At 44.4% G+C, this 26,918-nt stretch overlaps 2 protein-coding genes across 26 annotated transcripts in view; one reads left to right on the top strand and one right to left on the bottom strand.

Annotated features, from left to right (window-relative positions):
• Nucleotides 1-1,493: 1,493 nt before the first annotated feature.
• LOC135975823 (myb/SANT-like DNA-binding domain-containing protein 2) lies at nt 1,494-4,518 on the bottom strand. The gene is made up of 2 exons (XM_065568447.1): nt 2,341-4,518; nt 1,494-1,744 (listed from the first exon to the last, which is right to left on the bottom strand). The coding sequence occupies exons 1-2, from the start codon at nt 2,876-2,878 to the stop codon at nt 1,578-1,580; spliced, it is 705 nt and encodes a 234-aa protein (XP_065424519.1). The 5' UTR covers nt 2,879-4,518; the 3' UTR covers nt 1,494-1,577.
• Nucleotides 4,519-6,300: 1,782 nt separating this feature from the next.
• Nucleotides 6,301-26,918, top strand: part of MTMR3 (myotubularin related protein 3) — a 203,298-nt gene continuing 182,680 nt past the window's right edge. For 24 of the 25 annotated variants that reach the window (XR_010592866.1, XM_005278810.4, XM_024109545.3 and 21 more), the window contains exon 1: nt 6,307-6,473. The gene's annotated coding sequence lies outside the window, so the exon portion shown is untranslated. Of the gene's footprint in view, nt 6,474-26,918 lie in introns of all 25 variants that reach the window. The other variant, XM_065568426.1, reaches the window with a different exon arrangement.

Below are 26,918 nucleotides of genomic sequence, written 5' to 3'. Positions count from 1 at the left end.
TGGCTGCGAAACTTTCGCATGCGTAAGGGCACTTTCATGGAACTTTGTGACTTGCTTTCCCCTGCCCTGAAACGCCAGGATACCAAGATGAGAGCAGCCCTCACAGTTGAGAAGCGAGTGGCGATAGCCCTGTGGAAGCTTGCAACGCCAGACAGCTACCGGTCAGTTGGGAATCAATTTGGAGTGGGCAAATCTACGGTGGGGGCTGCTGTGATCCAATTTGCCAGGGCAATGAAAGACCTGGTGATAGCAAGGGTAGTGACTCTGGACAACGTGCAGTCAATAGTGGATGGTTTTGCTGAAATGGGATTCCCAAACTGTGGCGGGGCCATAGACGGTACCCATATCCCTATCTTGTCACCGGAGCACCAAGCCACCGACTACGTAAACCGCAAGGGGTACTTTTCAATGCTGCTGCAAGCCCTGGTGGATCACAAGGGACGTTTCACCAACATCAACGTGGGATGGCCGGGAAAGGTACATGATGCTCGCGTCTTCAGGAACTCTGCTCTGTTTCGAAAGCTGGAGGAAGGGACTTTCTTCCCGGACCAGAAAGTGACCATTGGGGATGTTGAAATGCCTATCGTGATCCTTGGGGACCCAGCCTACCCATTAATGCCATGGCTCATGAAGCCGTACACAGGCAGCCTGGACAGGAGTCGGGACCTGTTCAACTACAGGCTGAGCAAGTGCCGAATGGTGGTGGAATGTGCATTTGGACGTTTAAAAGCGCGCTGGCGCAGCTTACTGACTCGCTCAGACCTCAGCGAAAAGAATATCCCCATTGTTATTGCTGCTTGCTGTGCGCTCCACAATATCTGTGAGAGTAAGGGGGAGATCTTTATGGCGGGGTGGGAGGTTGAGGCAACTCGCCTGGCTGCTGATTACGCGCAGCCAGACACCAGGGCGGTTAGAGGAGCACAGCAGGGCGCGGTGCGCATCAGAGAAGCTTTGAAAACGAGTTTTGTGACTGGCCAGGCTACTGTGTGAAACTTCTGTTTGTTTCTCCTTGATGAACCCTCCAAACCCCCCCCCGACCCAGTTCACTCTGCTTCCCTGTAAACCAACCACCCCACCCCACCCCACCCTCCCCTCCCGCTTGCAGAGGCAATAAAGTCATTGTTTTTTCACATTCATGCATTCTTTATTAGTTCCTCACAGAAGTAGGGGGATAATTGCCAAGATAGCCTGGGATGGGTGGGGGAGGAGGGATGGAAAAGGACACACTGCATTTTAAAACTTTAACTCTTATTCAAGGCCAGCCTTCTGATGCTTGGGCGATCATCTGGGGTGGAGTGACTGGGTGGACGGAGGCCCCCCCCACCGTGTTCTTGGGCGTCTGGGTGAGGAGGCTATGGAACTTGGGGAGGAGGGCTGTTGGTTAAACAGGGGCTGTAGCGGCGGTCTCTGCTCCTGCTGCCTTTCCTGCAACTCAACCATACGCTCGAGCATATCAGTTTGATGCTCCAGCAGACGGAGCATTGCCTCTTGCTGTCTGTCTGCAAGCTGACGCCACCTATCGTCTTCAGCCGCCACTTGCTCTGTTCATCCCGCGATTCAGCCCGCCACCTCTCCTCTCATTCATATTGGGCTTTTCTCATCTCCGACATTGACTGCCTCCACGCATTCTGCTGTGCTCTATCAGCGTGGGAGGACATCTGCAGCTCCGTGAACATATCGTCCCTCGTCCTACGTTTTCTCTTTCTAATGTTCACGAGCCTCTGCGAAGGAGAAACATTTGCAGCTGGTGGAGGAGAAGGGAGAGGTGGTTAAAAAAGACACATTTTAGAGAACAATGGGTACAGTCTTTCATTACAAGGTCGCATATTTCGGCTTGCAGGCAGCCATGATAGGCCACAGTGTTTTGGCTTTTTTAACCTTCTTAACATGCGGGAAAGGTTGCAAACAGCAGCGCATTTCCCATATCAAGGATGAATTGGGTTGTCCATTTAAAATGGGGTTTCAATGTAAAAGGAGGGGGCTGTGGTTTCCCGGTTAACATGCGGCACAAACACAAGTAAACCACCCCCCCCACACACACGCACGATTCTCTGGGATGATCACTTCACCCCTCCCCCCACCGCGTGGTTAACAGCGGGGAACATTTCTGGTCAGAAGAGCAGGAACGGGCGCCTCTGAATGTCCCCTTAATAAAATCACCCCATTTCAACCAGGAGAGCTTTCTGGAGATGTCCCTGGAGGATTTCCGCTCCATCCCCATACACGTTAACAGACTTTTCCAGTAGATGTACTGGCCGCGATTGCCAGGGCAAATTAATCATTAAACACGGTTGCTTTTTTTTTTGTAATGTTTACAAATATTTACAAAGTTACACTCACCAGAGGTCTCCTGTGTGCCCTGAGGGTCTTGGGTGAGTTCGGGGGTTACTGGTTCCAGGTCCAGGGTCACAAACATATCCTGGCTGTTGGGGAAACCGGTTTCTCCGCTTCCTTGCTGCTGTGAGCTACCTACAGTACCTCCATCGTCATCTTCCTCGTTCCCCGAACCGTCTTCCCTGTGTGTTTCTCCAGTGAGAGAGTCATAGCACACGGTTGGGGTAGTGGTGGCTGCACCCCCTAGGATCGCATGCAGCTCCGCGTAGTAGCGGCAAGTTTGCGGCTCTGCCCCGGACCTTCCGTTTGCTTCTCTGGCTTTGTGGTAAGCTTGCCGTAGCTCCTTAATTTTCACGCGGCACTGCTGTGTGTCCCTGTTATGGCCTCGGTCCTTCATGGCCTTGGAGATCTTTTCTAATACTTTTCCATTTCTTTTACTGCTACGGAGTTCAGCTATCACTGCTTCATCTCCCCATATGGCGAGCAGATCTCGTACCTCCCGTTCGGTCCATGCTGGAGCTCTTTTGCGATCCTGGGACTCCATCACGGTTACCTGTGCTGATGAGCTCTGCGTGGTCACCTGTGCTCTCCACGCTGGGCAAACAGGAAATGAAATTCAAACATTCGCGGGTCTTTTCCTGTCTACCTGGTCAGTGCATCTGAGATGAGAGTACTGTCCAGAGCGGTCACAATGAAGCACTGTGGGATAGCTCCCGGAGGCCAATAACGTCGAATTCCGTCCACACTACCCCAATTCCGACCCGCAAAGGCCGGTTTTATCGCTAATCCCCTCGTCGGAGGTGGTGTAAAGAAACCGGTTTAAAGGACCCTTTAAGTCGAAAGAAAGGGCTTCGTCGTGTGGACGTGTCCAGGCTTAATTCGGTTTAACGCTGCTAAAGTCGACCTAAACCCGTAGTGTAGACCAGGCCTAAGGTGCCACAAGTACTCCTGTTCTTTTTTTGGAGCTCAGCAGTTTCTCTTTGGAGTCTGGTCCTGAAGTTTTTTTGCTGTAAAATGGCTACCTTAACATCTGCTATTGTGTGGCCAGGGAGGTTGAAGTGTTCTCCTACAGGTTTTTGTATATTGCCATTCCTGATATCTGACTTGTGTCCATTTATCCTCTTGCGTAGTGACTGTCCAGTTTGGCCAATGTACATAGCAGAGGGGCATTGCTGGCATATGATGGCATATATAACATTGGTGGACGTGCAGGTGAATGAGCCGGTGATGTTGTAGCTGAGTTAAATTATGCCAACATAGGCTGTAGTGTAGACATAGCCTAACTGAGCTTTTGGGGGGAAATCTACTTTATTAGTCAGGAAAAGGAACAATTGATAAGTGTAGATCCAGGTTTGCATTTGATAATTTTGTTTTGCATTGTAGCCATGTATTTCCATTACTCTCTCTTGTTTCTAATACTTCTTTCTTAAATAAACCTACTTTTTTTTATTATAAGTGCTCACAAGTGCTGTGTGATTTACAGAAGTGCTGGTTTAAGGGAAAACTGATACCTTAGCCTGACCCTGAACATCTACACAGCAATTAAACAGTCCCCTAGCCTGAGTCCTGTGAGCCTGAGTCAGCTGATATGGGCCAGCTTTGGGTGTTTAATTGCAGTGTAGACATACCCTTAGTGTCCACCTCATAGATCAGAAAATACTGCATTAAAACCATCTTCTGGAAAGAGTTCTGTGACAGGATACCTTACTTATCTGTAACCTAGTAGCAGCAGGAAGAAAGTCCCAGAGTTCCTGTCTAATAGATCCTGTCTACACAAATAAATTGGCCAGCATAGCTATTCCAAAATAAGATATTCAGGAATACCCATTCTATTCTGTAATAGAGTGTTCACATGGGGAGCTATTGAAGTAGTTTATTCTGGAAGACCTATGCTGGTCAATTTCCCCATGTAGACAAGGCCTATGATTCTGTTCTGGGAGGCAAGGGTTAATAAGCAAAAATCAAAATCAGCTGGAGTCCATTAACCTTCCAGGAGACCAGCCTGGTGGTTATAAAAAGAGGAAGAGCAAATTAATGACTTGGCTGGTGAGTCAAACAGCTCATGTGATGGGGGGGAAAAGGGTCTCTAAAGCAACTACCTCACTTGTTCACTTTAATCCCAGAGGAAAGGTGACTTTGGAGCTTTAATCCTGAAGAAAGGATGAATACAGGTTCTCCCCCCCCCCCCCCCCCCCAAGGAAAGAGGGGAGGGTGTTAGGATTTGCTTTGTTTGCCTGAACCATTTTCTTAGAGGAAAAGTGATTTTGAAATTGCTTGTCTGATCCTGGAAGAGGGAACTTTAGAAGTGTTTTCCACCCTAAGAAGAACCTGTTTATTTTAGTTCTATAGGTTGCCTGGGATTCTTTCTGGTTGAAGGACTTTTTGCAAACAGGCTCAGGATGACTGTATGGTATGTGTAGTATGAGAACCTTTGGTGGGGACTTAATGGCTTGGGGATCAATACTGGCCTCAGTTTAGAGTTTTAACAGTGCTAATTCAAATCTGGTTTAATTGTCTGAAGGCCATTATGTTTATTATTCTGTGAAATGTGGATCTCAGTTTATATCTTGGATAGGCGTCTATATTACAAAACCACAAACACAAATAACCCCTTTAGAATTATGTAGAGAAGAAAAGGCTTGAACTAAGCTGTGGAAACAGAATTCCTCTTTCTATGTTGGAGGGGCAAGGACTAAATAGGGCAAATTAGGGGAAGGCCATGCTTTGCAGACCACTGTTCAGCACCTTCCACCAGCAGTTAACTTTAAATGTTTAGAAATATATAGTTAACTTTATTTTATTTGCATTCATGTCTTGCAGATTGTTCCGAGGCTGGGATTTTGTTTAATATGCTGGGGAAATTGATAAAACCCCTAGCCTTTTCTCACAAGGGCATCAGTTATTTGTAGAGGCTATTGTACTGGGCACTTATACAAACATAAGACACACTCTACCCTAAACCACTTGTGTAAGATAGCAGGTAGAGACCAGAAAGCAATGAGCTAATACTGGTCAGCATGATGAGTAGTGGTTACAGCACACTAGTTGGCTAACTATTATTGAGGAGTTTTGTAGGCCTTGTGGCAAAGGAGACCTTTTTAACTGGTTTGTAACTGTGTGTGTCCTGTGAGGGTGGAAAAGTTATGGAGACAGAACAATAGGACTGTTGCTTTATGGAATACACTAAAGCTGGGAGAAGAGACCACGGGCTTGTTTTGCACAATTATAGGGGCTCTTGGTTTCTCCTATTCACAAATGTAACACTTCAAGGATTTGGGGTCACACATAACCAGGAGAATAGATGTCACTTGTGATACTATTTGGATAAGAGTCTACAGCTATCCCTTTGCATTCAATTCCCTTGGGGACTGCTGTGTAATTTCTGCTGCATAAAGAATGTGTCCGTGGCCAACCACAGACCTAGACATTTAAATCTCTCTGGCAAGAGTGAACTGGCAGACTGGAATGGCTCTGACAAATTGATCTTGGTTTCTCTAACGGCAGGGGCTGTAGATTTAGTTAGTGATTTTTAAGACTTGTATAAGGGTTGAAACCCACTCAAGAAGCTTTGTTAGTGCAGGAAGTGGCGTTTCCCAGGCTTGAAGAGCGCAAAAAGTAGCGCAAATGTAAGGCTATTCCCTAATCAAAGGGGCCTGCCTGGCTATTTAGGAGACTGGCCTTTGTCCTCCGAACCTCCTGGGCTGCGTAACACGTGCTTTCCCCTCTGATTACAGATGTTGTTAATCACGGAAGCTCTCCCTGGGCCTATCGCTATGGAGAGCCGGAGGGCTCCGGGGGTCGGTGCTTGACGCCCCGCTGTGGGGGACAGGGAAAGGAGCGCCGTGCCACCCGCCTGCGCCGGCTGGGGCTGGGGGCAGGGAACAAACAGGGACAGCTCTGAGGACCGGCCGGGGGAGGGCGGTGGCGGTGCCGGTCCCGCCCCTCTCGCTGGCCGCGCGCCGCCGCCGGTCCCGCCCCTCGCCCTGGCCGCCCGTGCCCGCGCGCTGTGCGGCCGCCATGTTGTTGTGGTTGTGAGGAGGCGGTGGCAGCGGAGAGGAGCCTAGCGACCCCGACCCGTCGCCCCCGCCCCAGGCAGGAGGCCGTGCCCCGGGGCGCTCCGCGCCATGCCCCGTCGTACGGTAAGGAGACACTCGGCTGGGACAGCAGCGGGGCCTCCACCGCCTGGCGCCCGCCGGGCCTGGCAGGGGAGGGAGCTGCTCGGGCTGTCAGCGGCGGCGGAGCGGGCTCCTCGCGGAGGCCGGGAGCTGCGGACCAGGCACGGGGCCCTCCGCTTTCTCGTCCGCCCCCCACCCCGCAGGGATCTAGGCTCCCTCCCCCCCGGGCCCGGTGTGCGGGCCAGGCTGCCGCTCGCCCTGGGACGGGCACGCCCCTCCCCACGTCTCGGCTCCTGCAAGGGGCTCGGGCTTCCTCTCCGCGCCCCGGCAGAGTTGCCCCTTAAGGGGGGGGGGGGCACTGGGCTCCATCTCCCCTGCCGCTCCCCGCCCCTTGTCCGGGGCGGCGGAGAGATTCTGCCTGGGGCAGAGTCATCTCCTGTGCCCCCAAGACCCCTTATAAAGGAAGGTTGGCTTTTCTCTCGCGCGCGGAGCAGGCACCCTCTTTGGGGTAGTGAGGCATGGGCTGCCCGCCCGCTGTATCCCGTCAGCAGCGACCCTGGGGTCCAGCCACCGGGGTTCTGAGCACCTGGCTTTCCCCTTGCTCCTGCACCAGTTACTCCATCGCGTGTGTGCGCGTGCGCTGGGGTCACAGGGATTCTCCTAGAGGTGGGTGGTGTCCAGGCTTCCTTCCCACGTGGCAGAGATACCCCTATGCCTCCTATAGAGCAGTCTCTCTCAATCTTTCCAGACTACTGTACCCTTTTCTGGAGTCTGATTTGTCTTGCCTACCCCCAAGTTTCACCTCACTTAAAAAAAACTACTTGCTTACAAAATCAGATGTAAAAATACAGAAGTGTCACAGCACATTGTTACTGAAAATTTGCTTACTTTCTCATTTAACAATATAATAAAATAAATTGGAATAATCATATTGTACCTACAGTTCAGTGTATAGTATAATATAGAGCAGTATAAACAAGTTATTGTATGAAATTTTAGTTTGTACTGACTTTGCTAGTGCTTTTTATGCAGCCTGTTGTAAAACCAGGCAAACATCTAGATGAGTTGATGTACCCCCAGCAAACCTTTGCATACCCCCAGGGGTACATGTATCCCTGGTTGAAAACCACTGCTGTAGAGGGAGACTGGTGTGTGCCTCTTTATGCATTGGGCCTGCGTTGTCCCCCCTCTAGCCCCTTTGTTTCCCCACCATACCAAGGATCCAGACTCAAGTGGGGGTTGCTCAGGTGTTTATTGCTTACTGTGTGTGGAGCCTTGACTGCCTCTCCCACTTCCCTGAACAGAGGTAACTGTCCCCATGTGTCAGGGGAATCTAAGCAGGCACTCCCTGTCCTCTGTGGGGAGCCTGACTGAGCTGTGGCGTCTGAACTTTTCCTGTATCAGAGATGTCCCTTCTCCCATCCTCTTCCTTGAGGGAGCCAGGGCTTGGCTTCCCTTCCCCACCCTCCCCGCAAGAGACCGCCCATACTTTTCCATCCAATGTCCAAGTTCACCACATGATAGATACCTGGTGAAAGGAGAAGTCGGGTTCCTCAACCCTTTCCCTTAAGGCAGAGATGACATCTTTGTCTATTTGCCACTTAAAAATAAAAAAATAACTTCCTGACAAGACACGCTTTCCCTTCATTCCTTCCACTCCACCTATGCAGACATCCCTCTTTTCCCCTTGTGTGGTAAGCCTGTGATCCATGCACACGTGGTAGGGATGCAGGTTTTGGTTCAGAAGCAAGAATGGGGCCCGCGCCTGCCTTCCTGAATCAGATGGAGTGTTGATGTGATGGGGCATGTGGCACAGCTTGGCTCTGATGGTGTAGATGAGGGAATGTTTGGGAGTGGCTGGGAAAGAGTATTAGCAGAGTACAGAAATGTGAGTGCAGAACTATGCTATTTTATGAGGTGCTATTGTGAGGGGCCATTTGGGGTAGAAAGGGGAGAATGCTTCTAGAATTTATGTGGCACAGGATTGTGCCCCACTGATTGTTCTTGAGGCAAGTGCTCTAGATTACTGTGGTGTTTGGAATGGCAATGTTGTGTTTTCGAGGGAGGGAGGTTGGGCTTGAAAGGGGACACTTCCAGATTGAGTCTTGAGAGGTAGCTTGTGGCATCTCAGTGGTTAGAGTATCATCTGACCCACATGGATTTTGGGAGAGGCAGTGAGGGAAAGGTTGGCTTCAAATTATAAACACTGGGGCCTCCTGTAGATTATTCTTAGTCCAGGTAATAGAGAAGATGGGGGTGGGGAGAACCTCTAAAATAGCTCATGTCAAATATTATAATATGTGTAATGTTGGTTTAGCATTTTAACGTAAAGCTGTAGTATTTCTGTATGTTATGGAGTTTCTCTAGCATTTAGGTATGCAGGTCCCCCTTCCTAAATTCTCTAAAGGGATTTAGATTTTTAGCTTGCTTATTGTTCCTGAAAACATAAGCCTAGATTTTCCCCCCCCCGCCCTCTCAAGTGTTGTTGTATGATCCTACCCTGGAGCTCCATCAGTACTACCCATCTGCATTGTTGCACTGCTTTAAAGATTCAAAGGCCAGTATTTAAGTGGTTACTTCTTATGCAGGGAATTATGTTGTGCAGACTGTGAATGATGTGTAGTATTCCTCGTGGATTGTATTTTCTAAATGGACAACCAACCTAATTCTCAAATTACTGAGGGACAATCTCCACTCGATTGCACAACCAAATCTCTGTACAGCTTTTCATGAGTCATGTACCCAAGTATTTGAATTCTAATTTCTAAACTGTATTGTTAAATCTGTTCACCTAAATTTGAGTTATTGCTGATTATGTACTCTATGTAGCATATGACATTTAAAAAACTAACTTTGTATTTGTGAATAATCTAAGCACTATACCCAGATGTACAGACACTCTTTTCCCAACCTATGTACTATATAATTTTTGTAAACATTAGCTTTAATAAATTTTTTAAATTTGTTGATGGCAGTTGCAGCTTGAGAGAAGTTGTCCATTTATATGGGTTAGAAAATGGCAGTATCTCATTCCAGAAGATATAGGAGATGGGTGTCTCCAAGTTGCTGAAGGTAGAGGTAAAATGCCAGATTATCACAGTATCAGAAGATCTCATCCATCTTATATGTCATTGAGGGTGATGGAGAGGCACTTCTCCAAGAGTCTAAGGAGCCTGGAAGAACAGTGCTGTGTGGTGTTTTGCTGTGAAGGGGGCAGTGACATGGCATGGTGCTCCTATTGCAGTGGTTCCCAAACTGGGGTTTGTGAAATGTTACAGGGGGTTCTCAGGAAAAAAATCCCTAATTGTGGACAGAGCTGTCCCTAGGGACAGCACGGGGCGAGCAGCACGGAGCCCCTGGACTTCCAAGAGCTAAGCCGATGAAAGCAAGCATATCTATCAAACTTCAAGACTCCTCATAAGAAATAGAAAGGGAGGTGGATATTTTTTTGCTGTTTTTAAAATTAAATAGGTAGCTAGTCTCGTTTTTTAAATTATTATGAAGAACAAGTTTAAGCTTCGTTGTAATGTGCGTTGTTTGCCTGGACTGCTCAAGACCTGAATGCTTGTGTAGGAGGAATTCTTTGAGTTGGCTTCTTAAATACCTTCATGCTCTTTCACATCTTATACTCCTTGATGAAACATAGGAGCCTTGTCTTATAACAGGCTCATTCAAAGTGATACAAGCTACGAAAGTGAGATCTTGGAAGAGTGTTGCCATTTTCATAATGTAATAAAAATACTGTAATGATAAATAATAATTAATGTGTAATAAGCAAGTCTTAAAAACAAATTTTATATTTCCAAGATCACTGCCTTTATAATTTATACTCAGGTAAAGGAGAAAATCCCTGAAAATATTCATTTTGAGGAGGGGGTTCGCGAGACTTGACATTTTAATGAAAGGGGTTCACAGGTTGTTAAAGTTTGGGAACCACTGTCCTATTGCTATATTACCAGAGTTAGATAGGGAGGATCAGTAAGTGCTGTGCCATTTCATGTGGTGATAAACAAGGTATTTCTGTTACTATAGGGATGGAAAGGATGGAGCATTTTAAAAAGTTTTACTGGATGTATAGGGAAGGATGCAAAACTGATACTATTGTGTTTTCAGAGCAAAATTGTGGTTAGGCTTATGGGATCACCTTATCAGGTATGAAGAAGAGACATGACACCTCTTCTCTTGCTAATTTAAATTACAGAACTATATTCCAGTGCATGTGACTCCAATTGCTACAATATTGCTGATTATATCAGAAGAGGTGGTATTTTAAGCTAGAGCTACAGGTCCTTGTAGATATACACTGATTCCTTCTTAATTTTGTCTGTAGTTAGCTTAGTTAATAAAGTGTTACTTTGGTTCGGAAACAAACTTTGATTTAAGTATCCATGTTTATATCACCCACATGTTCTTTACTATACTTGTGTACACTTATTACAAAACAAGTAATAAATTCAGCATTTTAATTTTATTTTGTGCCAAACATTTATACTTTGCTAGCTGCTTTGTTTAGATTGTGTGAGGAGTTGGAGGCTGACAAGTATTGATTTCAGAACGCAGTTTTTTGTTTGAGAGTCCGCTGTAACTTTAATAGCCTGACCAGTGATCCCCAGAAAACTGTAAATATAACTTTGTATTGCTCTGGAAACTGCACTGGGGTATGCATTGAACTGAGGAAATGTGCTTCTATCTCTGTAATTCCCTGTGTGGTGAAATCAAATACTATTAGTTATTGAGAACTTGATATCTTTGGTGTGATGCCACAAAATTGCTGGTAGGTTGAGGGTAATTGCCAATAGACACAAGGGTGGTTTTGTGCTAATTCAAACACTTGAAAAATTAACTTGGCAGTGAAAGGCTTTTAATGGCAAGTATGGGTCTGAAGATATCCGAATTCAAGCTTTAACTTCTTTAGGGTGGGATGGGGAATTTCCTGCCCTTATGCTGGCAAAATATCCCTTCCAAATGCAAACTGAATGTAGACTGGCACAGTGATCTGCCGGAGACTGCAGAAAGCCCCAGTGCCTCTGCTTGTAGTTCTGGCAAAGAACAGTAAAGTGAGACTAGACTTCTATTCATACTGGTGTTGGTAGCAGCTGGGAAACTGTCAAGAATATTTTTTTGTGCTCCAGCTGCTCAGGAAAGCTGTGAGTAGCACAGCACTTGGCAATGGAGGCTGGAGGAAGTGTAGAGTAGCAGAGATTAGTTTCCTTTTACTGTTAATAGGGGTGTAGGTGTAGGGTAGTGGAGACTTATGTATCAGTCAGGGAAGTTCTACAAGTAAATAACTAATTTTCCCTTCCAGCTGCTGGGCTAGGGGTGTGGAGGCCTTAAAATGTCCCATGGCCAGAAGCTGAGATGAAAGGCAAAGCCACCTAAGTAGTATCCAGGGACAGTAACTTGATTGGAATCCCTCATCATCCTTCACCTTAGTCTCTGGGAGAAATCTGCACTTTTTTCTTGCCATTTTTTGGCAAGTTTCTTGTGTGCTGGGACCTGGAATCAACATTTTGGAAACTATGGTGTTGGGGAGAGCAGGACTAGGCCTTAATTAGCCCTTTTGAGTCTTAATTAGTTTTTGTTCATCTGTTAATGGACACAAATCTGACATCAGGAATTATAACATTCAAAAACCAGTAGAACACTTTAACCTGTCTGGTCATTCAGTGACGGACCTGCGGGTGGCAATTTTGCAACAAAAAAGCTTCAAAAACAGACTCCAACAAGAAACTGCTGAGCTTGAATTAATACGCAAATTAGATACAATCAATTTAGGTTTAAATAGAGACTAGGAATGGCTGAGCCATTACAAACATTGAATCTATCTCCCTATGTAAGTATTCACACTTCTTATCAAACAGTCTGTACTGGGCGATCTTGATTATTACTTAAAAAGTTTCTTTTCCTCTTACTTAATTGGCCTCTCAGAGTTGGTAAGACAACTCCCACCTTTTCATGCTCTCTGTATGTGTATTTATATCTCCTCAATATATGTTCCATTCTATGCATCCAAAGAAGTGGGCTGTAGCTAGGGTGACCAGACGTCCTAATTTTATCGGGACTGTCCCGATATTTGCTGCTTTGTCCCATGTCCTGACTAATGTTTGGTCGGGACACTGGACAAACAAGAAATTTTGCCCTCCCCAAGGCACACTCCGCCCCCTTCTTCCCCCATTGGCTCCCTCCCCAAATCCCTGGCCTGGCCCCGTCTCTTCCCCAACTATGCGGCATTCCTCCTCCCTCCCAGGCTTGCAGCTGCATGGCGGCGCAAGCCTGGAGGGAGGGGGGTGGTGGCGGCACCTGGATCCTGGAGCTGGTGAGTCAGCTCCGGCACATGGGCACCCGGCGGGCAAAGGGGGGCTGGCAAGGGAGGGAGACAGGGGGGTTCAGCTCTGAGCCCCCCACTGTGCCAGAGTGCTCCTGCCTGGCCCCCGGGCTGCTGCACACGGGCCCGGGGCCTGGAGTGCAGCGTGGTGGCTGTTTCAGCCTGTGGGGCAGCACGGTGGGTCCGGGCGGGGGCAGCGCAGAGCGGGCAGGGGCCGGGTGGGCGTCACGGGGGTGTGGGCCGAATCCCCGCTGCTGCTGGGAAGCCCCGCGCCTCTCCCTCCCGCTCACGGCTGCAGCTCCTTCCCGGCGGGATGTGCCCCATGGCCAGACCCGGGCACATGTGGCGCGCGTCCCGCCACTGGCGGGGAGCCCGGCGCCTCTCCCGCTCGGCTGCGCTCCAGCGGCTCCTTCCTGGCGGGAGGGAGACTAGGTGCAGGGGACGTGTGCCGCATATGCCCGGGGTGGCAGGAGGCGCGTCCTGCCGGGAAGGAGCTGCAGCCGCGAGCGGGAGGGAGAGGTGTGGGGCTCCTCGGTAGCAGCGGGGATTTGGCCCGCGCCGGCCCCTGCCTGCTCCATGCTGCCCCCACCTGGAGGCACCGCATGCCCCTGGGGCAGGCCGGGGGGCGGGAGGCTCCATGGGGAGGGCAGCGTGCGCGGCTGGGGCCTGCTAATGCCCCTAGCCCCTTTGAAACTCCCTTTTTTGTTGTTGTTGCTCCGACCTCCCCACATCCCGACTATTTTATATCTCTATTTTAAGCTTATGCTTAAATAAATTTGTTAGTCTCTAAGGTGTCACAAGTACTCCTGTTCTTTCTGTTTCCTTAATTGACTCTCTTAGAAGGCTGAAATTTCACTGTTCCAAGAACAGCTGTTTCCTTTCATTTTTATTTCTGTTCTATTAAAAGCATAATTTGCCTGTAACTAAATGTAATCCAGTATACAAAATCTAATGTATAGATGTCACATCAGTTCTTGGGAAAAGGTACTTCAAAATCTCTGACCTACAGAATTTGAGGTTAAGAGCAGATGGGTTGGCACACAAATCTAGCAACAGTGGGTCAGGTTGTTGACTGGAACCATATACATCCCACTTCAGTGTTCTCTCAAAATAGTTATTTGGATAACAATACAATATCTCATTTAATGAGCAATATCTCATTTAAACAAATCCTGTTTTATCAAACATAAACAAAGTTAGTCAGCAAAGTTAGTCAGCACAGAACCTGGCTTTAGCACTCTGATAGTCTCTAAAGGTTCAATGAACATGTGTGTATATATACTTTAATGAGACTCAAAAACTATGCTATCACTAACCTATAAGAAAATAATAATATATGGAGATATACCAATCTCATAGAGCTGGAAGGGACCCTGAAAGGTCATCAAATCCAGCCCCCTTCCTTCACTAGCAGGACCAAGTACTGATTTTGCCCCAAATCCTTAAGTGGCCTCCTTAAGGATTTTACTCACAATCCTGGGTTTAGCAGGCCAATGCTCAAACCACTGAGCTATCCCTCCCCCTCATATTTATAATGGATAATATAGCATTCAGTTTGTGGATTCATTCAAACTGTTTGACAAGAGATTCTTTGAACATGATTTAGTTTTATAGAAGCTCTTGGAAGAGGATGGGCAAGCAGAACCGGACCACAAATGACTATTAACTAATTGCCTCTGTTTAAAGCTGTACAGATGAATTTTTGAATTTAAATTTGATACAGTTTGGGATTGATGAGTACAATAACAGGACACTTCAAACTGAAAAAAGTTGAAGTAGTGGTGGTTGGAGTTTATCAAAGTATTAGTTATTAATGGAACTGGGAATAGAGAAATTTGTGTGCAGTATGTGTTTGGGGTTGGCCTTTTTACACAGGAGTAGGGGGGAGTAAAATATTATAGAAGGAAAAATATAATTGTAAAACACTGTATAAGAGTTCAGAGGCAAAGGGTGGTACCTCAGACTACTCAACTAATATTTTTTTAAGTTGATATGTCCCTTAAGTGGTAATGGAACATGCCTCTGAAAAGATAGGAGTCCTTGTGGCACCTTAGAGACTAACAAATTTATTAGAGCATAAGCTTTCGTGGGCTACAACCTCACTGTGATGCTCTGTACCTCAGGGGAGCACCCTGCACCCCCATGTTCATCCTTTATAATATGATTGTATGGTGTCCAATGCAAAGTTTGTCATGTTGGGTGTCTTCGGAAGACTCCGAAGCACTGAGCATTGTTATAGTAATGTTATAGGTTGTAATTTCATGTATATAGTTAGGCTGAAAATGTGTCCTCCTGGCTTAAAACAAGCCCAGGCAAAAACTCTCCAGGAGCTGAGAGGCAGCTCACACCTCATCAGGGCATATATGGGACAAACCCAGCCCAGCCTCGCAGGAACAAAGGATGCTGGCCTAGGCAACAACAAAAGAATCTGTCAAGTATCAGAGGGGTAGCCGTGTTAGTCTGAATCTGTAAAAAGCAACAGAGGGTCCTGTGGCACCTTTGAGACTAACAGAAGTACTGGGAGCATAAGCTTTCGTGGGTAAGAACCTCACTTCTTCAGATGCAAGTCAGATGCAAAAGAATCTGTTAGTCTCTGAGTGAGTCACTCCCCTTCCTTTGGTCATTTTGGGATTGCAATGAGGTAACTCTAAATTTGGAAGGACGTTGAAAGTGTTAAGATCAGCTTAGAATACATTTTGCTTTTATTTTCTTTGAACAAATCTGACTTGTTGTGCTTTGACTTAGATTTTAAGTGATTAAATCTTTTGTAGTTAATAAATTTGTTCGTTCTACCTGAAGCAGTATGTTTGGTTGGAAGCATGTCAGAGACTCCCCTTGGGATAACAAGCCTGCTATATATCAATTTCTTTGTTAAATTGACAAACTCCTAAGCTTGCAGTGTCCAGTGGGCATAACTGGACACTGCAAGATGGAAGTTCTTAGGGTTGTGTCTGGTACTGGAGATATTGGTTAGTGTCATTCGGTTGCACAATCCAAGCAGCGGCTGGCCAAAAGTGCTCACTCCTGTAGCTGGGAGCAGCTTACATGCTAGAGGCTGTGCATGAACAGCCCAGGAGTGGGGGTTCTCAGAGCAGAGCAGGGTAAGGCTGGCTCCCAGAGTCGAGGATTGGAGTGACCTAGCAGATTACCGGCCCGGATAACACCAGGGGAACGTCACAATCACTGAGCAATAAAACATGTACAGTGTTGTTGTCTTGACTCAAAATCAAATGAAATTGTTATAGGGTAAAATAGAAAATAGACTTCTGGTTTCAATTTCTACTTTAAAATATAAACATCAATTAAAATGTTTTGTGAGTTTGCTCCTATGCTGCCAATTGAAATCTTCACAGGTACCCAAAAATACCTGTAAAATTGTAATTAGAAAGCAGTAAGGAAACATGAGGTCAAGGGACCTAGATCTAAAGTAGACTTGCAGTACAGAAACAATCAGCAGGTAAATTTGGAAGAAAATATCTAATTTGGCCTGCTTGCTTGCTTGTCCATGTCTTGCTGTGGTTTTCAGTGCTCTCTCCTGCCTTTTTTAAAGAGGGGGGGGGGGGAAGAGTAATGACAGTGAAATCTCTAACTTCTGTAGCTCTGCAGACTGCCTTGTGTTATCTTTAGCTTTAAAACTGTGTGAGTAGTCATGAACTTCCTTACTGGTGATGCTGGCTTAGTCTTCCTGTTTCTTCTGTGATATTTTCTTCAGATTGTGTTCCAATGTATATGAATAGTGTGATAGTGGCTTGTTGGGGATGTGCATCAAATTCTGTTTAGAGGGATTAGGAGACTAGTCTAAAAACACAAGCTTTAGGGCTGGTCTACACCGGGGGGGGAGCGTCGATCCAAGATGCGCAACTTCAGCTACGCGAATAGCATAGCTGAAGTTGAAGTATCTTGGATTGAATTACCTGGGGTCCAGATGGCGCAGGATCGACGGCAGCGGCTCCCCCGTCAACTGCGCTACCGCCGCTCGCTCTGGTGGAGTTCTGGAGTCGACGGTGAGCGCGTTCGGGGATCGATATATCACGTCTTAACGAGACGTGATATATCGATCCCGGATAAATCGATTGCTACCCGCCAATACGGCGGGTAGTGAAGACGTACCCTTTGTGTAACTTTTTGTCAAGTAAAAGTAGTCCTATCAGCACTTTGCCTCTAAACTGAAGTAGCAACAGAGATCCATGTTCATATAGTTCTAGATTGTTTTGGACCATCACTGGGGACAGAACTGGAAAATTAGATTTTTATTTGGGGAACTGGTATGCAGAATTAAGTGAACATCTGAAATTATTCACACAGATGGGTGAATGCTACTTTGAGATCAGAAAATAATCCCCAATTTTCTAGAGGTAGATACTAGTTTGTGGGCTTACTGTACTTCTGCCCTTGTTCCTATGTTCTGTTGCCACAACTTTATTGTTGACTAAATGGTTAACATATAAAAAATGAAGCTATTCACTAGTTTGTCTGAATTCAGTCTTCCCTACTTCTCCTTAAACAAATCCTTAACTTTTGTTTTCATACACATCCATTTTTTTAATAGCTTGGCTTTTTATTCATTTAGAAATGTTTGATACACCAGAAATCAGATGTAATGGTTTATCTTGGAATTTTAATTAGCCATCCAGTGAATCAGTGTACATATTAACTGCTACAGGAAAACGCTTGTCTTGAAGAAATGTCATTAATGAGCTGTGTACAACAGCTTCTGAATTTGTAAGCAGACTGTGTACCAGAATACTCATGCTTTGTTTCAGCCATGTTTTCTTGGTGAAGCTTCATGAGTAATCTATACATCATACAGTGCCATCAACGGGGCTTGAAATGTTTTTACCCAGTACTTACTGGATAGGGGGACAAACTGTCATCCTGTTCACAATTTTATTATTTTAAATTGCATACATTCAGGTTTTTTAAGTTCTCATTTCTTGCCATCCATTGAGTTAAGTTCAAGTTCAAGTTCCTGGTCTTCGCCTCCAAGGTCCTACATAATGTTGACCTTGCGTACATATGACCTCTTCTCTCCCATATTTTTGCTTTTGCCTCTTGTATTGTACAATCACATTCACCTTGAACAGCGTCTTCTGTTGAAATCCCTCTGCCCTGACCTTGTTTAACTGTTCCATGTTCTCCCCCTACCTGGGTGCCATCTTTCTCTGTCCTAAAGAATGATTTAAAGACCTTTTCTCCTTTGTAAGGCTTGCGTAACTTGCACTATAATAGGAAAAAACTAACTTTTCAGTTTTACTTTTATATATATATATTTTTGGTTTGGGGATTCTAACTATCTTCCAAGCCTATTTGTAACTTAGCTAATAACAGACACTGTAGCATTTGGCCCTTTCCCCACAATCATGCACTCAACTTAAAACCCCAATAGGAAAAGAGGAGATCAAAACCTTAATGACTGAGGTGTTTGTCAAGTGACTGACATGAAACTATTCAAAAGGGTAATATGAACAAAACTAAGAGCATGAACTGACAATACAGTAACAAAGGACAGGGCATGAAGGGAGTTTAAGAGCAGTTTATTTGCACAGAAGGTAATCGTGTGGAACAAACTATTCATGATTGTAGTTCCTATTATGGCCTTTAATATATTTTAAAAACAGACAAATATAGGTTCATCTGCACAGTACATAGATGGGATGATCATAGTTTCATTTTTATCCTCAGATACTGATGTTATTAAATTAACAGTAACATTTCAGATTTTAGTTTTCGATGCACAGAGGGAGTAAGCAGCTGTCTTCACCAGTTGATCCATTGTCCAAATGACTTAATTTGATGGGTAACAATCACCTTTTAGCACTTTAACTTGAGTGTTGAACTGAGGCCTAGTTGTGGCATCCTCCAGCTTTGGTAGCAAATCCTGGAGAAGACTCCAAGTAGTTTTTTCTCTAGTGGGTGGGGACCATGAGCCACACTTCCAGCAGTCTTCCTCATGCTCTCAGAAGTGGTTCCTGGAAGAAGAGGCCAATAGCAGCTTGATCACTTCCTTTAATCCCTTGTGGCAGCACTGGATCTAGGAGTGTGTGCCAATGGCATCTCTGTTCATTGAATTTGAATTGGCAAATGTGTTGCTACTCATTGAAACTTATATCAAAAATAGATGTGGGATGCCACATAGCTTTGCCAGCCTGGTTATAAAACTTTATTTAGGGCATTTATCTGGTCAAGTATATGATGATTGAGACCTCTGCATTCATAGAATCATAGAATATCAGAGTTGGAAGGGACCTCAAGAGGTCATCTAGTCCAACCCCCTGCTCAAAGCAGGACCAATTCCCAGCTAAATCATCCCAGCCAGGGCTTTGTCAAGCCGGGCCTTAAAAACCTCCAAGGAAGGAGACTCCACCACCTCCCTAGGTAACGCATTCCAGTGTTTCACCACCCTCCTAGTGAAATAGTTTTTCCTGATATCCAACCTGGACCTCCCCCACTGCAACTTGAGACCATTGCTCCTTGTTCTGTCATCTGCCACCACTGAGAACAGCCGAGCTCCATCCTCTTTGGAACCCCCCTTCAGGTAGTTGAAGGCTGCTATCAAATCCCCCCTCATTCTTCTCTTCTGGAGACTAAACAATCCCAGTTCCCTCAGCCTCTCCTCATAAGTCATATAGTCATCTTCACATATAGTCAACACTGATTTGTTACAACTAATAAAATTAGCTACAGTGTAGTATGTCTAGAGCACATGCTGTTCTCCTGTGATTAGTTTCAATGCCATTACACTCTTATTTTGAAGATTCTCAGTTCATTAACCTACTTAAAGTTTATAAGGAGGACTAGAGGTGACTTTCATGAAAATCCATTGCTCCAGAGGTGGAGCCTACTGAGTTCAGCTGCACCCACTGTGTCCCAAAGGCAGCTTTGCTGAAAAGTTCTTCCTTGACCTGTATCAGAAGCAATAGCAGGGTTTCTTGGTTGAGCAATAGATCTACAACAGAGCAGGACTGTTGTACTACTTGAAACCTTGTCTCTCTAGTACTTAGACAAGTAATTAAACTTTAATAAACTGGCTGAACCTGTTGTGTTTAAAATGTTTTGATTTACATCCCCACCACATGTGAAGGTCAACAATCATGTGCCCTTGTTGGACGTTAAGTGAATGTATTGATCTGTAGCTGCAGCATTTTTGGCTTTTTTTCATTGTTCTCGTCTAAATATTAAACAGCTTTTTTGCATTTCCTTAAGAATGGATAAATCTAACTGCACTATGAGTGAGTATTCCATGTAATGATCAGAAAGGCAAACTCTCTGAAATCTCTGAGCATATTGGGTTTGTCTTTCAATTATATGGTGGAATGTGGACCTGTTAGTCATGAGTCTAAGCAAATAGCATATTTGGGGAAAGTTCAAGTACTGAATTTTCTCAGTCACCACTGCTGTTCATACTGCTGGTGACAGCAAATTCCAGTCAATGGGTCATTACATTCTGGTTGGATACCCATTATAATTAAATCATCCTCTTTGTCTGTATTCAGTGAACCTTCTTTATTAGACTAACGCTCACAGGAAGATAATGTACCTTTTCATTTTGGAGAGAGTCCTAGTGGTGTCTCTTTGGCAGGGGCAAGGTAAACATTTTGATGTCTGCATTCTAGCCACTGACATTTCTTGTAGGTTTTGGTTTGTGGATTGTTGTTTGGGTACATGGTGCTGCATTGTAGAGTACAGTAGTTTTTGTGTGGTGTGTTTTTGGACTGGAATCTTGGTTAATCCCTTTGTATTCCAATGCGAGCATTGTATGATTTGGAGGCGTTTAGTTCACACACTGCTGCAGAGCTTCTCCTTTCCCTCCAGTTTTGATCTACTATGTTTGAAAAAACTGAATCTGGGAATCTTCAGTCATGGAAATATACACATCTGTTGAATTCTTAATAAGTTGCTTTGGGGTTCCCCTCATGTTTCAGATCTCTCCCGTTTGTAAAAACCTGCATCTCATACAATCATTTGTGATACTAACTTTCTTAGCATTGCAAAACTAGTCTCCTCAGTAAAAACATCTAAACTGGACTTAGAGTGGAAATCTAATTGAAGTTTGGCTCTGTTCATATTTCACATTTCTAATATTTCACTGTTCAAAAAAATTTCCCTTTTCCAGAAAAAGGAGACCACCTGCCAGGTGAAAGGAACATTTAAAAAAAATGTAGTAAAGAGGTGTGATAAATATTATGTTGTCCTTTTAAAAGTGACACTTAAAATTCTATTGCCATAAGTAGGTTTGCACAGATGTAACTGAGTGAAACTTGGTAAACAAGTATGATGCATAACAGAATACAATCCTGCTCTTGTGTTGGCTCTGGAGTTCTAACAGGAGTAAGGCCATGTAGCTAGCTTACACAGCTGTATGCTGTAAGATTGCTTGTGTAGCCACTCTGTGCTGACGGGAGAGAGCTCTCCTGTCCTTATAATAAAACCACCTCAATGAGCAGCAGTAGCGATGTCAGCGGGAGAAGCTCTCCCACCAACATAACGCTGTGCACACTACCACTTATGCCAGTAAAACTTATGTCGCTCGGGTTGTGTGTTTTCACACCCCTGAGTGACATAAGTTTTGCCGACATAAGTGGTAGTGTAGACATAACCTAACTTTGCTTGGGTGAGTACCTTCAATAGTGGGCTCCACTCCTAGGACATCTCTGAACACTGAGGCTGCTTTTTTCCTATTTTTGTGTGTGTTTAAAGTGTAATTAGAGTATGGCTCTTAAACTAAAGTACATGGAGATTGTGGTGGGGAGACTCTAGTCAGTAATGTGCTTTGTACCTTGCTCGCTATGCCAACTGGAGAATCTCTTGCCTTTCCAACCAATGTTTCATTACAGGGCAGTTTAAGAGGAATTGTTTAGCTTTCAACCACTCTGCCATTCTGAGCGCCCTCCATTGTTTGCATTATTGTTTAGGCAATTTTTGTATGAGCAGTTGGGAAGGCTTACAATAGAGAACTGTTATCTGCAGTCCATGCATTGGTCATGAGCTGGGGTTACTTTCTTCCATCCATTCACCCCCTTTGGAAAGGCACCATTCCAAAACTCTGAGCTTTGTTTACTTTTTCATAATGCTATTTGTAGTAGCAAGCTGACCCTGAAACTCCTGTTAGCTTGGTTCATTATGTTGTTGTCTTTCTCCTCTCTGAGCCTTGCATTAAGGAAATGCCTAAGTTGATATTTTAAACTGAATAAAACTTTTTATTGTTAAACTCCTGAATCTTCTCTTTAAATAGTACATATTCTACAACTAGAAATCTTGTTTTGCTGAAGACTTTTGACTCTGCTCAGCCTGTTTATCCTTCATTTTTCTACATCTTTAATGACACCATGATTTTCTGGCACGGACTCTAGTGTTTTCTGCACTTCGTTTTCAATGTGGGTTTTACCCTCTTTTTGTGTCTCTTGGTTTAAGATGTATTGTTGTTGATGTATAGATGGAAGTTCCTGTATTGGTGGGCATAATAGTAGTGTTCTTCCACCAGCTTATTGCTTGTTTGCCTTTCTGATAAATGTAAACCTTGGAGAATTGTCACTTATGTGGCAATCATGTTGTCCTATCTTTGTCTCTAAATTTACAGCTTTATAGAGAAATAGGACCTTTTTCATCTCACAAGTACTTGGCTATGATTAAAGGAGACTATTATCTGAGTCGTGTAGAATTCTGACACTGCCAAGATGTGGTGTACACACCAGTTTTGTACCGATGCAGCTATTTCTATTGGTGTTTTTGTTTTATATAAAAAAAGGCAATATAACTACAGTCCTTAGTGTGCAGTTATACTGGTGTAAAGATACCTTATACCATTATAGTGTGTTCCCCTTTTTTTGTACAGTAATAGCTATACTGGTATAAAGCACCTTTTAAAATGATATAACTGCATCCACACTGGGAGGGTGATTGTGTTGCGCTATACTGGTATAATTAAAATGGTGCAGATTGAGCGTGGAGACCTGAAACTAGAGTAGTCATGTAGAACAAATTAGTTGCATGGGACTGAAAATACTAGAAATATACCAAGTGAAGTAGGTGGCAAAATGCATCAGCTGCAGAAGTTGATGGGACAGCAAAGAATATGTAATTAGCGAGTCAGTTCACTTATAACATTCAGCTGTCCCAAAATGCTGGTATGTTGGCAGCAAATTTGAACAAAAAGCAACTTGTTTTGACATGGAATGCTGTTAGACATATTTACAAATGCCTTTTGCTTCACATGCTCATGTGAAAACTGCTCTCATAAGAGCCAGATAAGGAACTAAATAGCCTAGTAGAGTTAAGTCTCTCTTGATTTTGAGCTGCATGGTGTGTTATCTGCCTTTTGGACAACTCATGTGAAGGCACTTGTCCTCTGGTGCCATAGCCACTAACCACTGTGATTTTGGTGTCTAAACAGCTCTGAATCCAAATGAATACTTAGTCTGTGCTCCTCCCTAATACATGTTGTTTCTGAATGATGAAGGTTTTACTTCCTGGTAATATTCTTGTTGTCATGTGAAATAAAGTCTAAAGGTAAAGATGCATGCTTTTTAGGGATGTGTACACTTATATCAGTTGTCTGGGGATTTAGAAAGGCAGCACAAAGTGCGAGTTGACAAACAGTCATGGGGAAAAGTATTTCAGATCTTTTGAGAGTGCAAGTTTTGCAAAGAGTTGTAACTACTACTAACATCTCCTTTTTGAAATAGAAGAGATTGGGATTCATTGCATGGTTAGTCTGAATTGCATTGAAACCTCCATAGTAAGAGTATACTTTAGTATGTACACATTTGGAGTCATGGCCTGAGGGTCTTCTCTCCTCTACTTCCCCCCCCCCCCCCCCCCCACACACACACACAAAAAGCCTGATCACTTACTTTTTTTTGACAAGGTTGGCTAATGCTGCCATATGAGGACAATGGAAGCATATTTCTCACTTTGTTTCAGGATAGCTTTTTAATAAGCTGCTGGTATATCTTGCAAAACTTAGTCTGTGCTCCTCCCTAATTGCTTGGGTGTGATACTTGGGATGGGATCATCTGAGAGCTTTCACTCAAAACTGAATAATGGTCTTGTGTCCTTCCTCCGGTTGTAGCTATTCTCATTTAGTACTCAGTCATCTTCAAAAATTTACCTGATGCCTACTAGTCTGAGAACTACATTTACTAGTCACGATTAAGGCTACGATTTAGTCACAGGTATTTTTAGTAAAAGTCATGGACAGGTCACAGGCAATAAACAAAAACTCACGGCCTGTGACCTATCCATGACATACTATAAATACTCCCGACTAAATGGGGGGGTGGCACCCCAGGGGCTGTTGCTGCGGAGGAAAGTGCAGTGCTGCTGGAGCAGCTGCTGCTCCTGCTGTGGTGGGGATTGCTGCCAGGGGCCACCCACGCAGTGGCTACTCAGGTGGCCCCTGGAGCCAGCCGCAAGGGCCACTGCTCAGGTGGTGCCGGGGCCAACCACCCTGGCAGCTGCAGAAGTCATGGTGGTCAGGGAAAGTCATGGAATCTATGACTTCCGCGACCTCCATGACGAGACACGGAGGCCTAGTTATGATGGGAGAGGAAATAACTTGTTGTCAAGCCACCTAAATACACACCACGTGCAATCTAAAGGAATACGTTGTGTACTGTTGTGCCCTGTATTTAACTGTTACACATTTCCAACTTTCTAATATCTTAAAAATGCTATGCTATTCTAGCCTATCCCAGCAGCTTGTATGTGTGACTTTGCCACCAGATTCATGGTATCCAGTGCTGTTAACAGGTGGCTTCCCAGATCCAACACCTCCTAATAATCACGATAGTCTCCTTCCTTGAGGTAAAGCTATTGGACAAAGCAGAAGTTGAACCTACAGATAGCACTCCCAGTCTCAAAACAGAATTCAATCCCTACTATAAAAGAGGCATTCCTTTCAAAGCTACTATGCCTTCCACTTTGAGATATCCACTGTAACAGAGAGCAAAGCAACAGATCTAGGGTCATTGGATAGCTACAGTGTAGTCAGACAATCCCCAATTCTAAAATGATGGCTGACTTTCCCCCTCCACTATCTGTCTGATGGCCTGGTTCCCCAGAAACTGACTCTTAATCTCCGTTTTATCCAAATAAATAGCAGTCATGACTTTGCTGGGCCTTTTTTGTACCTGAACATGTCAGGACTCCAAAAGTTAAGATGATAATCCTGAAGTTCACCTTGATAACTTTCTTCAGGTCTGTCTCTGATCAACCTCATGAAAGACTATCTTCATCCTTGCTTTGGTACATTCAAGAAATTCCTCATGTTTTCCCATGGTCAAAATTACTCCCAGTATGTAGCTCTAGCTTTCAGCCTCATTAAATCAAACAATTAATAAAATCTTAGCTGCTGTATTTGTTGCTCTCAGAGAGAGATCCATGTTCACCCATTATTTGGTGTTTTTTTTTTTTTTTTAATAGATGATCTGTATCCACAAGAGTAATCTTAAGACAGTTGTCTCCAAAGTGGGGTGCATGTACCCCATGGGGTGCGCAAGAGGATCCTTCAGGGTGTGCGCCGCTTCGGCAATTCGGGCGCTTTTTTTTTTTTTTTGCGCTTGGGGTGGCGCAGCAGGGTGTGTAAGCTCAAAAATTTTCTTACTGTTGAGGTGCGCAATCAAAGAAGTTTGGAGACCACTGATCTAAGACATGTGTTGCTATTTTCCCCCCACCCTCCCCGCCCCAGACTATGGATTCTTGATCAGTTTTTCAAGTTACCTTACATGTTTTCAAATAATTTAGGACCCTAGTTATCAGGCATTAGGTTGCATAGGATGCTCATCTTGGAGAGATGTCTCAAGATACTGTCAACAATTCATCAGCTATGCTTCCAACAATGATCCACAGTAAAAACCTAGAATCTCCTTTCCCCAGCTATTTGGGCTCAGCGCTCCTTCAGACTGTCAGCTGCTTCCTGCCCTTGGCTCATGTAACACGAAATAATTTTGCCCCATCAAGCCTTTGAAAAACCTCATTGTGGTGGATGAAAGTTTGAGGACATATGTCCGTGTAGTCCAGAAACCATTGTCACCCTAGAGAAGACTTCAGGAACCTCAGTTGCTAATGTGATGAGCAATGAGATTCTGTGTGCAGAGGTACCAACACGCTAATCATGGTGAATACTATGATGGCATTGTGCATCACCAGATATGACTGCCTTATATAAGATAGGAAGATTCTCTTTTTTTAGTTGATGAAGAGAAGCCAAAGCTGGCTGGCTGATCAGACAGTAGGTGGACGAAGAGTGTGTGGAGCACTTTGAGATTCATGAAAGCAAGCAGGCCTAAGAAATTTTAATATCTAAAATCTGTTCCTGTCCCTCCTTACACAAGATCTAGGTGTATTGGCTCAGCAGTTGACTTTGAATTCATTTTCTCTTGTCACGTTCTGGGACGGGGAGGACAAGGAGGAGGATGGGTGTCTGGGCAAGTTTCTAGCATGAAAGCTCACAAAATAAAGCCCTTTCCAAAACATTAATGTAAACAAAAGATGGTTGCTTGAATGTTTATTCATGTGGGGCAAAATTGACACTAGTATAAAATGTTCAGATGGAATTGCAATTCAGGAGTAACTAACCAGCTCATGAATAAACTTTTTCACTATTTTTCCAGCTCCACTTTAGAGGCTGGGCTACATTTTATATACCAGCCTAGTAAAAATATCCTTGAGTTGAAAGTTTGGGACAGTAGTGTGCTCATTTGTTATTTTTACTGGTCACTTGAAACCGTTCTTTTGAGGCTTACTTTAATAAAATGTAATGTTTAGATGTCTGTCATTATCTGAACATTTTGTTTGTCAGAATTTTAAATGTGAAATGGACAAGCTGTGCTTGCATTTTTTCGTTACTGCTTACACAAATGAAGAGTAAAACTTCTTGTCCAGAGACCCTATATTAACAGTATAAGTGAATGTTTATTGATGGACAACATGCAGGGACTTTTGTGATTGCATTCACACTCTTGCAGTGTGAGGTGAAACCCCGTCCCACAACTAAGGATAACCATCTAATATCTGGACATAATAAGGTTACCCTGCCCTATCTATCCTGTTATGAATAGGACCTGGAGACCTTAAGAGCTGTGAATCTCTATGCTAATGGTTTCTGTATACATTATTTTTTATTCTGTTTGAGGCCATTTAGCAGT

This window comes from Chrysemys picta, chromosome 15 (assembly GCF_011386835.1).
Source record: "Chrysemys picta bellii isolate R12L10 chromosome 15, ASM1138683v2, whole genome shotgun sequence".
Taxonomy (NCBI): domain Eukaryota; kingdom Metazoa; phylum Chordata; order Testudines; family Emydidae; genus Chrysemys; species Chrysemys picta.
Note: the sequence above shows the minus strand (reverse complement) of the source record. Positions and strands in the feature narration are given on the sequence as shown.